General features: G+C 37.4%; 1 protein-coding gene across 1 annotated transcript in view; it reads left to right on the top strand.

Moving 5' to 3' along the window:
• Positions 1–14,344, top strand: part of skib (v-ski avian sarcoma viral oncogene homolog b) — a gene marked incomplete at its 5' end in the record, with an annotated part of 107,127 nt that overhangs the window by 92 nt on the left and 92,691 nt on the right. Inside the window, 1 exon segment of the mRNA XM_083534136.1 lies at positions 2–871. Coding sequence (XP_083390262.1) covers positions 2–871 — 870 coding nt within the window.

Here is a 14,344-nt window from a genome sequence, read left to right as displayed (position 1 = left end):
ACAAACTCTAAAGCAGTTCCATTTGAGCTCAATGAGCTCGCTCGGCGGTCCGGCGGCTTTTTCGGCTCGGTGGCAGCACGACCCACCATTCGACAAGCAGAGTAAGAAGAGCGTAGGTCTCCCATTGTTGCATAGCCTAAGGATCCACGCACCTTCAGTCTTGCCCGGACCGCTTCTTATCGCTCCGGATCGCTCCACTGAACGATGCGAGACCGTGCTGGAGCGAGAGACCATTTCGTGCTTTGTGGTGGGCGGCGAGAAGCGCCTGTGTCTTCCGCAGATCCTGAACAGCGTGCTGCGCGAGTTGACCCTGCAACAAATAAACGCTGTTTGTGATAAGCTACACATTTATTGTTCGCGGTGCACAGGAGATCAACTAGAGATCTTAAAAATAATGGGCATCTTGCCCTTCTCAGCCCCATCGTGCGGACTTATCACGCAAACAGACGCCGAGCGCCTGTGCAACTCCTTACTGCACGGTGGTGCTCTGCCTCCGCTCCTCGACAAGGCGCTCGCGTGTTCCTCCTCCGAGCTCAAGTACTCCGATCGGGCCTTTAACGTGTACCATGAGTGCTTTGGCAAATGCAGGGGTCTGTTCATGCCAGAACTGTATACGAGTCCATATGCGGCATGTATCCAGTGCCTGGACTGCAGGTTGATATTCCCCACACAAAAGTTTGTGGTACATAGCCACAAGTGCTTGAAGAACAGGACGTGTCCCTGGGGTTTCGACTCCTCCAACTGGAGGGCCTACGTCCTCTTGGATCAGAATTACACCAAGAAAGAGGAGAAGGCCACACTTCAGGACCTTCTCAACGAATTAAAGGAGAAATATCACATCGGAAACAAGCACAAGTGCTCTTCTTTTGGGGTAAGAAGAATGACACGAATTTACTTAGATTCCAGTGTGTGTTGTAAGAACTAATCCAGCTGTCCCACATAGTCACGTACAGTTGTGCATAGAATTTTTAATACCATATGGACAAAATGTATGCAAGGTGTAATGTTTCTTCGTTATCATAAATTAACAAAAAGTACAAGATAGTAAAATATGAAGGATAAAACAAAAGCTCGACTTATTAGAATTTCATATAAATATTATGTAACAGATTCTATGGCATTCTTTGCTAACAAAAATTAAACTTGCATTTTCATATCTTGTAATAGACTTTGTAACATCTCAGCTGTAATATTTGCCTTGTTTTTTTCCTGACCCTCCCCCCTCTTGATTTTGAATTACAGTTGTCCTCTCATGGGCTAAACTCACTGGAACTGAATTTTTGATATAGATAATAGATAATTTTGGGACTTTTCCATTTATCTATATGTAAATTCTATTGAACCTTTTGCTTGATCTGTGTACATTTGTGTTTTATGACAGTTTAACTTTTTAACATCTTAATGGTTTATTTTCAAATACAGTGTTTAAAGCAACCAGCAGTGTGATTTATATTACAGTAAGATCTGAAGTTAAATTGCATTGTTTTACTGCAACAATTATACAAAATATAACCATCATTGCCTATAGACAGCACATTTTAATTCTTATTGTATTGTTTTAATATGAACATTCTAGTGGATTGTTGTCTTTATTGTCATGCCAAGATCATATTTTAAAACTTATATTACACATTGTATAGCATTATACACCCTGTCTTTTTTTTCACAGTCATGACCCCATTGGCTGTTGATCTCCCACCATGTATATAGCATTGGAGTTTTGGAGATGTGTATTATAAGTGCTGAAGTCAGGGAGGCTGGAAAAGCCAATACTGAGTTCTTGGTTGGATAGGAGTTGTGAGAGCAATGTTCTGTTGTGTGCAGAAAACCTTCTGTGGGTGTATTATGTTGGGTATAGGGAAGTGTAGAGATCATCAACCAAAAGACGTAGGGCCTGGGGTCACTGTTGACCTGGAAATGGTCCTATATGTGTGTAACTTTCACAGCAGATGCCAGGAACAGACCGAGGAAGAAAAACACTGCTATATCTCCAAATTGCAGTTGTTGAGTGTGACACTACTTCCAAGACTACACACCTGTATGAGTGTTGTGTGCCACCATGTTATCAAAGTGTGGTACACTAGTACTATAACAGTCGCAAAAAACAATGACTGAGTAATTAGAGCAGATAACAGAGAAATGTTTTTTTTTTTTTTCGGTTCAATTTACAGTTAGGGGAAGAAATGCAATACATAAAATTGCTTGTGGTTTTTATTAACACAGTTTAAAATTTGTGAACATGAACAGTTTACTTTTTTTTTTTAAACACTTTTAAATGGAATGGCTGTTTAATTAACTAATATAAAATATTTTATAATATTTCATAAAAATAAAATGTAGAATAAATAAAATTAATGCAATACACTTAGTATATTTATTAAATTGAGTAATTGATTAAATTGGCCCAAATAATAATAATAATAAAAAAATTATTATTTTGTTAGACCTTAATGGGTAATACAGATGTGTGTATATATGCAAGTATTTTGTTATACATTTAATGTTCCAAAAATATGTTCTACATATCGTTCAGCATACTTTAAGAAATGTCTTCATTCCTTCTATCCTTCATTCAGTCACTCCCTCGATGTGCCAAATTGTCAGGATTTTCTCATTTTAAGAGGAATCCTTCAAGATGTACATAAAACGCTAATGAATCCATATCGTAAACATTGGAGATGGCCAGAAGTGACAGCAATTTTGCATGTGCTAAAACCGACTTATAAAACTCACTGCAAATTGTATTTCAGCACACTACAAATTGTTTTTCTGGTATGGAATGAGTAGCTGAGGGAACTCAGATTTTAATTATGTTCTGCACCTTTAATTATGTTTTGCACCTTAAAAGGATTGCAATCGGTACATATGTGCCCTTTATCAAAAAGATTCGATACGAATGCATGTACTGTTACATCCTTAACTGTTATTAAACTTTCTATCTGATTCCTGAGGAGCCATTCAATCGAAGAGAACACTATCCAGAGGCAAGCCTGGACGAAGTGGGAAGATCCACAGAGGGGAGAGGGGCAGGAACAGTGATCACTGGAACCTCAGAAGCATGTTTAACTTGTTTAACACTAAGACTGTGTCTGAGTCCTGAACACTTATTGGAAGGTTGTTCCATAACTGTGGGGCTTTATAAGAGAAAGATCTGCCCACTTGTAGTCTTCATTATTTGAGGTACCAACAAATAGCCTGCACCTTTTGATCTAAGTAGGCATGGAGGATCATACTGGTACAGAAGTTCACTCAGAGACTGCAGCGGGAGACTGTTAAGTGCTTTATACGTCAGTAGTAGTATTTTATAATCGATGCGAGATTTGATTGGGAGCCAGTGTAGACTGATTAAAACAGGGGTGATGTAGTCATATTTTTTAGATCTAGTGGGGACTCTTGCTGCTGCATTGTGAACTAACTGAAGCTTATTTATGCACTTTCTCGCAAACCCAGACAGTAAAGCATTACAGTAGTCTAATCTAGAAGTAACAAAAGCATGAACTAGTTTTTCTGCATCCTGTAACGACATCATATTTCAAATTTTAGATCCTGGTGATATTATTCACGTGAGCCTCAAAGGAAAGACTAGGGTCAATAATCACACCAAGGTCTTTGACAGCCGTACACACTGAAACAGAATAACCATCCAGAGATGCTACGTAATCGGAAACTTTGCTTCTAGCTGCATGTGGTCAAAGTAAAAGTACTTCTGTCTTATCTGAGTTGAGCAGAAGAAAGTTATCAAGCATCCACTGTCTAATGTCCTTTACACACTCCTCAACATTGTTAAGCTGATCTCCCCATATCTGGCTTTGCTGAAATATACAGCTGTGTATCATCAGCATAGCAATGGAAGTGAATACTATGTTTATGTATAATTTTACCCAGAGGCAGCATATATAAAGAGAAAAGCAGTGGGCCTAACACCAAACTTTACCTCAGAGAGTGTGGAGAACTCACCATTTACATCAACAAACTGATAGCGAACAGTCAAATAAGACCTGAGCCAAGAGAGAGATGTTTCCTTTTTTCCAACAACGTTCAAAAGTCTAGCAAGCAGTATAGTGTGATCATTGGTGTCAAAAGCTGCACTAAGTTTGAGCAAAACAAGTAAAGAGACAAAACCCTGATCAGAGGCCAATAGCAGGTCATTTACCACCTTATCTAGCGCCGTCTCTGTGCTATGATGAGGCCTAAATCCTGACTGATACATTGCAAAAATGTTATAACATAACATAACTGCTGTACTACAACCTTTTCTAAAATTTTGGATATAAAGGGGAGGTTTGATATTGGCCTGTAGTTGTACAGCTGACATGGGTCAAGGTCAGGTTTCTTAATTAGAGGGTTGATAACTGCCAGTTTAAAGGATTTAGGTACATAACCAGTGCTAATGGAAGAGTTTATTATTTTTATTTTCTATTTACATTCTAATTTCTAAATGGTCTGTTTTAAGGTGCGCGTATGATCATTATACCACTGTGCCAGAGGTGGCAAAAGTACACACATCCATTACTTAAGTAGAAGTACAGATACTCATGTTTTAAAATACTCGGGTAAAAGTTGAAGTACTGATTATACCTTTTTACTTAAGTGAAAGTAAAGAAGTCTTGGCTCTGACATGTACTTAAGTAAAAAGTAGGTATTACTTCTACCTGTTTTAGCTGTTAATTGAACCTTACATCGTATTAATATTAGATAGATAGAGAGATAGATAGAGAGATAGATAGATAGATAGATAGATAGATAGATAGATAGATAGATAGATAGATAGATAGATAGATAGATAGATAGATAGATAGATAGATAAAACTTTATTGTCATTGCATAGTACAGGTACACAGCAACGAAGTGCAGTTTGGCATCTACCAGAAGTGCAAAAAGGTAGCAATCGGGCAAATAGTACAGATAAATATGTATCATATGTACAGCATGTGATATATATGTGAGCATATGTACAGTGAATAAATATAAAGGCTATAACAGTGCAGAGACGTGTGGACATCATTAAGAGCCTTTACTATGTTTCCACATGGACAGTTAATGAGGTGATACTGAAGAAAGTGCACCTCTTCGAGTCAAGAAGCTTATATATATAGACATTTTACAGATTTGAATGATGTTTTGTTTTTATCTGTACGATCAATAAAGACAGTAATTTAAGTTCGTGTCGCCATTATGAGGGAAAAACCCACAAAACGCCACCCAGAGGGTTAATTGTGTAAAACATGGCGGATTTGGTGTTTGATTTGAGACTTGGCGCAAAAATAAAAATAAAAGTTTACTTATAAAATAATTTTTCGGTGGAGTTTATTTATTTTTATTTATCTAAGTAAAGAAGGGACATCGTGAATAAGTGTATGTTGTGCAGAAGGTTTTAATTTCGCCTCTTTTATATTTAGGTATTTATTTATGTATTTAATTTTTTATTTAATTTTTTATAAAAATGGTAAAAACAGAAATGCGCGCTGAATTGATGGCGCGTTAATAACATTTAGTGCCGTTTACAATAATTGTAATTTTGACAGCCAAATATATATATATATATAGAAACCTGACTGATCTAGAGAAGATCTGTAGGGAGGAGTGGGCCAAAATCCCTCCTGCAGTGTGTGCATACCTGGTGAAAAACTACAGGAAACGTTTGACCTCTGTAATTGCAAACAAAGGCTACTGTACCAAATATTAACATTGACTTTCTCAGGTGTTCAAATACTTATTTGCAGCTGTATCATACAAATAAATAGTTAAAAAATCATACATTGTGATTTCTGGATTTTTTTTTTTTTTTAGATTATGTCTTTCACAGTGGACATGCACCTACGATGACAATTTCAGACCCCTCCATGATTTCTAAATGGGAGAATTTGCAGAATAGCAGGGTGTTCAAATACTTATTTTCCTCACTGTAGAACACAAGCAGAGAAAAGATGATGATGATCATGAATGTGTCTGATTTCAGTTATGTTTACATCACTGACTCCCTCTGTCTCATCCACGTTAATCCCAAACTCCTAACTGCCTTCTGGCTGCTGATTCTTATCTTTGTAAAGAGTAAGAGTCAGGACTTTATACACCAGCGGATTGAAAAAGACGCACAGTAACAGGAAATCGGTTGTTCGGCTGAAATCGGCGCGCAGTGAAAAGAAAAATTTTATATTTCACCAATCAATGGATTAATACTAAAGTAACGAGCAAGTTTTGAAAATGTAAGAAGTACAAAGTACAGATATTTGTGTAAAAATGTTATGAGTGAAAGTAAAAAGTTGTCTGAAAAGTAAATAGTTGAGTAAAGTACTGATACCAGAAAAATCTACTTAAGTACAGTAACGAAGTATTTGTACTCCGTTACTTCCCACCTCTGCACTGTGCTAATTTTTTCTTCCTGATCCTTTTGGTCTTAAGGGGAGCTACATCATCTAGAGTATAACGTAACGTTGATTCTAGGTATTCAGTGGCCCAGTCAAGCTCTGCGTGGTCAGACAGAGATCTATTTAATATCGTAATGTCTAGAAGATTATTAATAACTTGCACTGCTGCAGCTAACGTGAATGTACGCTTAACACGGTAACGTGGTGAGGTACTAATGCAATGACTGAGGCAGATTTTAAAAGGAATGAGATAATGGTCTGAAATAGCTTCAGACTGTGGAATTATGAGTAATTTTTTTATTTTTTTTATCCAAATGTTAATAACAAAACAAGAGTGTGTCCACCATTATGAGTGGGTCCTATAACATTCTGATTAATTCCAACTGAATCTAGAATGGACGCAATTGCTGCTCTTAAGGAGTCTTTCTGATTATCAAAATGAATATTAAAGTCACCTACAATTAATGCTTTGTCTAAAGAAGTAGCTAAATTTAAGTAGCTGCGACTTTGCCTCCTCTGCCATTTAGACGGGGTTGGTGTATGTAACAGGAGGACTCGTGTCATTTAATGCTACAAATTCATTCTGTTAAGAATGAATTCTTTCCATGAAAAATGTTATTATATCATGTGCAGAGACTTAACAAAATTAAATAATTAAAGATGTGAAAAGGCTGGCTACAACCCCCAACCACCTTTAAATTTCATCTGCCCAGTTTGGGTGTGTTTGATAGCTTCAGATTCCTGTTCTTGGCTTACATGAGTAGAACTCATTGGGATGTTCTGCTATTGTAGCTGTTATAGCAATGTTTGGTGCATGATGAGATGCTTTTCTGTAATAAGTGATCATTCAAGTGATAATATCCATCCTTTCATCTTAGACCAGTTTAGTTATTACCCTCCGATCTCTTGTCAACAATGAATTTCCCACCACAGACCTAATGCTTAGTCAAAAATGTTTTTTTTCACTATTCATTGTGAACTCAGGATTTATGTGTGAAACCGATCAGCAGTGTGTAAAATTCTCAGTTTAGTCCTTCTGGAATCAATATCCATGTCACAATCAAAATCACAGTAATCCTTCTGATTTATTTTCATAGTGATGTTTGATGTTAATATTAACAGAAGTTCTTGTCTTGTATATGCATAATTTGATTGTATCTTGCTACTGCCACATGATTGTCAACCGATTAGAAAACTGTATGAATGTACAGGTGTTCATAGGTAAAATAAATAGTTGGTGTGCATCCAACATAGCATAAATGCTTAGCATTAATTTCTGGACCTATTAGATGCTCAGCAAAGATCTTGGAATAGAGAAGATCCAGGCTTTGAACATACACAGAACTCTATGGTTATAGCATGATTGTAAATGTCAAAAATGCTAATATAATGGCTATATTTAAATTGTTTGTTTATCCTTGAAATCAGTTCCTCAGATCAGGCCCATTGTCAATATTAAGCAACTTCTACTGTGCATAAGGGTCTTAACCTGTCATCCCAAAAAATATATATATAAATTTAGATATGGGTTCAGATCAGAATGCTTTAGAAGCCCAGCGGCATAATTTCAAGAGGCTGAGATTTTTTCTCTACTGCCTTCTAGTTGTTGCTTTATGTGCCTTCCTTCTTTTTCTTTGTGGAAACATCTACTGGCCGGTGCTGTTGCTGGCTTTCTAGGCTATAATTAAGAGTGTTTATGTTGAACTGTTGAGAGTTCAGGCTACATAGATGTTTCCTTGGGGTTATACAGTTTTTGTTATGTGTGACAAAACAGCAAGTTACTTTAAAAAAAAAACTAATTTGGAATGAACAAAATGAAGTACAATAAATTTTCAATGGCTAAAATGGGCTTGCAGAATCTCAGTATGGGTAATAAAAAATTAGCTGTTTACATGAAAACTATTATGGTTTTCATAGTGAGTAATTCTAAATTATATTTGAAATGTTAGTGATATTCACTGTTTTAACGTGTACTTTCTGGATTTGTTTTGTGCAGCAGCTCTCTCACTTATGAAAAGATTTTTTTTTTTTGGTTATGCAGTCTGTGGCCTTTCATTCACTCCTTGGAGGCATGCAGACAACTCCCACTCCATGCCCAAGCTGCATTAGCCACAAACCCTCTGTGACTGGAGAGGCAATGTAGTTGCTAAGCAAAGCTGCTTTTTCTGAGCTAAATAGGAACTTAATGCTTTCTGGCTGGTGGGCTGAGGAGAGAAAAACAGTTTCTTCCCTTTGCCTCATTCTTACTTGCACACTTTTTAGAGAGCTCTTCAGTCTTCACTACTTTCTCTTTTGTTTCTGTTCTTTTAAGGAGACACTGGCATGCAGTCTCTGAAGTACACACTCTCACATGTTCAAATTTCAAATGTTCTTCATTCACGCAGTGAATTTGTTACTCAGGAATTATTTAGCAAAGGCTTGAAAAAACAGGAGAAACTGCATAAAAATCTCTGACCTACAGCTCATATTTTCTTCCTGTCTGAATGAAATCAGTTTATTTCTAAAAGAACTGTAGTGAAGGTTTTCCGCCTAAAAAATAACCTCTCAAAGCATCTGAGGTTGAAGGCTGATACACTCCTCCAACTTCAGACAGGTGGCAAAGCTTAAAATTTTCCCTTGCCATGGCAGTCCACACACAACATGGGGTTTTGGAGCACATTCAGCAAAATGGCTGTCGAAAACAGACGCAACCTGCCATAGGGCATCTGTTCTGATATCATTTAGATTAAAAGTGATTGATCATGTAGATTATCATGATGATAAATACCATATTTTTTTTCCTTTTAGAATTACAATTGGTTTCATATTATTAATTAGTGGTCTAATTGTTAATATTGTTATATGGTTTAAGGGGATAATAAGTAAATACGTAAAAGTTATTTGATAATAAAAGGGAAAAATGGTTAGAGGGGTTTTGCAAAGTGTAGTCATAAATGCATGTTTTTTTTATTGTGTAATTTTGGACGATTATTTTATTTGATTATTTATTTTCAAATTTTTCAATTGTATTAAAAGAATTTAAGTGGACGCTTCGCTTATTAAAACTAAATAAAACCCTAATTTAGGGAATTTGTTAGTGTAGCCACATAGTGAGTTTAACTATATTTAATTTAGACATTTTAATGCTTATAGTGGCTTCTTGTTGGGGATTTCTTCTTGTTTAAATCCCCCCATGCTGGGATATTTTTTATTTTTTTGTAAAAAAAACAAACAAACAAAAAAACCCACAGCATTTGAGAATGAAAGGTGAAGCAATTTGTGTAAACTTGCTGATGGCAAGTTGACAACGATGCTTAAAGAAAATCTATATAAAATGTAATAAAACATTGTTTTGACAATTTTTGTTTAAATACAAATCAGATATTTTGTTCATTTGTGAAGATATAAGCATCCAGAATACATAATTAATAACATTTTGTATAATTAAATGATATACATTAAACATACCATCATTAAAAACATGCATTAGAATGTAGTAAAGCCACAGTACATGACTTTTAAAAACAGATAATTTAACTGTTGTAGTAGACAAATAAATAGAGAAATATAAAATTCTATAAAAAAAGAATGGAATGGAGAAACGCAGCAAAATAACAGGCCTGAATTGAAAAAAAAAGTAAAAAGTATGTATTGTGTACAAATGCATAAGCATTTGCTGAAAACCACAACAGTGACAAAAAAAATTTAGTGCAGTTATTTGCTGCTTTTAGATGTAGTGTTTGTTGGTCCTGTTTTAATTTAATCCATCATTATGGCACAAGCGTGGTGATTTTGCAACTTAATGCTCACGAGTCACCTGAACAGATCCAGTGCGACTGTCCCGAAGATACAAACGAACAGTTTACACAGTTGCACTTCATTAAACTATACCATTTTCACATAATGAGGATATACAGTTTTTGCTTACCGTGTTGATGCATCACCTTCATCTGTGACACCAGTGTGTTTTCATTTTGCGTGCTCGTGCATCACTGTGGTACTTAGATCCCACAAAAGCTCCGCTTTGCATAACTTCCAGGTACAGTTTTCTTCGTTGTGTTTTTTATAAAATTCTCCTATGCCTTAGATGACTTAGGACGCACAGTTTTTCCTGCTGCCGGTTGACCCTGTACTGTCCAACATTTTCGCAAGTGTCACGCTAACCCAGAACTTGAGCAGCAAGCAAGCAGGCTAGAAAAAAATACATTGGTGTACAAATACATAAGAAATACCATGCTGATGTTTCGCCCTTCATTCGTGACACCAGTGGGTCTCTGGCATTTTGCAAGAGGCTGTGTTATCTTGCTGTCACACTAACCATAACTTGAGCAGCCCAACTAATCAATAATGCCATTTGTTGTCTACGAATTGCATTATCAATTTATCAATTTTATCGATTAATTGTTGTAGCAACTAGTATGTAATACTAGTAACTAGTACTAGTATCATCTGTTCCTGCCCCTCTTCCCTCCGTGGATCTTCCCACTTCGTCCAGGCCTGCCTCTGGATAGTGTTCTCTTTGATTGGCGGCCACTCTGTGCAGCTGGGGACGGTTTCTCATCAACCCCTTGGGTGGTTCTATTAAATTCCGGAGTAAGAACGGGAGCTTTGAGGATGGATTTGGACTATAGTTAATGTCAACAGTTTGCTACATTGACTCAGGACTACAGTTTGCTTCTGATCACCATCACTGTACCCCGCAACATCGAATATCTGCAATAAATAGACATTTGGTCAAACTGACATCAAGACGAGGATGGGTTCACTCTTGAGTCTGGTTCCTCTTAAGGTTTCTTCCTTTGCCAGCTCAGGGAGTTTTTTCTTGCCACAGTCGCCACCGGCCAGGGCAAACTTACACTTATAAAGAACAAATTAATTTTTGATCACCACATTATCAGTGTAAAGCTGCTTTGAGACAATGTTAATTGTTGAGTGCTATACAAATAAAAATGAATTTAATTGAATTAGTATGTGTTTTATATTTATACTTGCAGTTTTTAAATAAAGGTTTTTATTATTGAGGGAAAACTAAATCCAAAACTACATGGCCCAGTGTGAAAAAGTGTTTGCCCCTAAACCTAATAACTGGTTGGGCCACCCTTAGCAGCAACAACTGCAAACAAGCATTTGCAATAACTTGCAATGAGTCACAGTGCTGTGGAGGAATTTTGGTCCACTCATCTATGCAGTATTGTAATTCAGCCACATTGGAGGGTTTTCGAGCATAACCCGCTTTTTTAAGGTCATGCCACAGCATCTCAATAGGATTCAGGTCAGGACTTTGACATTAAAACATTAAACAGCAGAATTAATGGTTTTATTTATCACAGCAAGTCTTCCAGGTCCTGAAGCAGCAAAACAGCCCCAGACCATCACACTACCACTACCATATTTTACTGTTGGTATTATGTTCTTTTTCTGAACTTTCTAAAGGCCATGTTTACCACTGTATGGCATCCCCTCTTCTTTTTATAACAGTCTGCAAACATCTGGGGACTGAGGAGACAAGTTGCTCAAGTTTAGGAATAGGAATGTTTCACATTCTTGTCCAATACCGACTTCTAGTTGCTCAACTGTTTTAGGTCATCTTTGTCGCATCTTCCTCTTTATGATGCGCCAAATGTTTTCTATGGGTGAAAGATCCTTCTTCTATGCAGCCATGATGTTGTAATTGATGCAGTATGTGGTCTGGCATTGTCATGTTGGAAAATGCAAGCTCTTTCCTGAAAGAGATGCAACTGGATGGGAGCATATGTTTTTCTAGAACTTAGATATACCTTTCAGCATTGATGGTGCCTTTCCAGATGTGTAAGCTGTCCATGCAACCCCATACCATCAGAGATGCAGGCTCTGAACTGAGTGCTGATAACAACTTGGGTTGTTCTGGTCCTCTTTAGTCCGGTTGACATGATATCCCAGTTTTCCAAAAATAACTTCAAATTTTCATTCGTCTGACCACAGAACAGTTTTTCACTTGGCCACAGTCCATTTTAAATAAACCTTGGCCCAGAGAAAACGCCTGCGCTTCTGGATCATGTTTAGATATGGCTTATTTTTGACCTATAAGTCAAGTCAAGTCAAGTCAAGTTTATTTGTATAGCGCTTTTCACAACAGACATTGTCTCAAAGCAGCTTTACAGAAAACAACAGTGAAGGTGAATGGTGTGCGTTTGTCCCTGATGAGCAGCCGTGGCGACAGTGGCAAGGAAAAACTCCCTTAGATGATATGAGGAAGAAACCTTGAGAGGAACCAGACTCAAAGGGGAACCCATCCTCATATGGGTGACATCAAAAGTTTGGTCATAAATCTTTCAACAATACAGAACAATTTGTGATCATCATAGATCCAGCATCAGCTTCTCCATGCCAGGGCCTTTAAACACTCGGCATCTACTTCTCCATGATCATCCATAGGTCCATAATCTTCACGAGGTGGGACGTGACTGGAGCTGGCCAAACCTCAGGAAGCCTCGGGATGGGGAGAGAAAGAGAAGCAGTGGAGAGGAATTAGCGTAGCTGCTGTTCATGATATTAACAGCACAAGTTGATAATGTGCATGTGATCAGATGTTCTGGAGCACAAGGTTGTGATGTGATGTGTGTGATGTGTGTTATGTGTAGGCTTTGCTAAAAAGATATGTTTTTAATCTGCACTTAAACTGGGAGAGTGTATCTGAACCCCGAACACTGTCAGGAAGACTATTCCAGAGTTTAGGAGCTAAATGTGAAAATGCTCTACCGCCTTTAGTGGACTTTGCTATTCTAGGAACTACTAGAAGCCCAGAGTTTTGAGATCTCAGGGAGCGTGACGGATTGTAGCGTGTTAAGAGACTGGATAGATACATGGGAGCCAAACCATTTAGTGCTTTATAAGTGAAGTCTATAGAGTTTTAGTCAGCAACGGCGACTGGCACGGTGGATTGTGTTCACCGACAATGTTTTCTGGAAATATTCCTGAGCCCATGTTGTGATTTACATTACAGTAGCAGTCCTGGATGTGATGCAGTGCCGTCTAATGGCCCAAAGATCACGGGCATTCAGTATGGTTTTCCGGCCTTGATCCTTACGCACAGAGATTGTTTCAGATTCTCTGAATCTTTGGATGATCTCATGCACTGTAGATGATGATGATACTTTAAACTCCTTTCTGATATTACGCCACTATTTTTCACCGCAGCATTGGGGGAATTGGTGATCCTCTGCCCATCTTGACTTTTGAGAGACACTGCCACACTGAGAGGCTCTTTTTATACCCAGTCATGTTGACAATTGACCTAATAAGTTGCAAATTGGTCCTCCAGCTGTTCCTTATATGTACATTTAACTTTTCCGGCCTCTTATTGCTACCTGTCCCAACATTTTTGGAATGTGTAGCTCTCATTGATTCCAAAATTAGCTTTTTTGGAATCAGGTTTGAATGTGTGTAAAATGTGTGTGTATATATATATATATATATATATATATATATATATATATATATATATATATATATATATATATATATATATATACAGTGAGGAAAATAAGTATTTGAACACCCTGCTATTTTGCAAGTTCCCCCACTTAGAAATCATGGAGGGGTCTGAAATTGTCATCGTAGGTGCATGTCCACTGTGAGAGACATAATCTAAAAATAAAAATCCAGAAATCATAATGTATAATTTTTTAACTATTTATTTGTATGATACAGCTGCAAATAAGTATTTGAACACCTGAGAAAGTCAGTGTTAATATTTGGTACAGTAGCCTTTGTTTGCAATTACAGAGGTCAAACGTTTCCTGTAGTTTTTCACCAGGTTTGCACACACTGCAGGAGGGATTTTGGCCCACTCCTTCACACAGATCTTCTCTAGATCAGCCAGGTTTCTGGCCTGTCGCTGAGAAACACGGAGTTTGTGCTCCCTCCAAAGATTCTCTATTGGTTTAGGTCTGGAGACTGGCTAGGCCACGCCAGAACCTTGATATGCTTCTTACAGAGCCACTCCCTGGTTATCCCTG

This window comes from Silurus aristotelis (assembly GCF_946808225.1).
Source record: "Silurus aristotelis genome assembly, chromosome: 28".
Taxonomy (NCBI): domain Eukaryota; kingdom Metazoa; phylum Chordata; class Actinopteri; order Siluriformes; family Siluridae; genus Silurus; species Silurus aristotelis.
The sequence above is the reverse complement of the archived record's forward strand: the minus strand, read 5'-3'. Positions and strand labels throughout refer to the sequence as shown.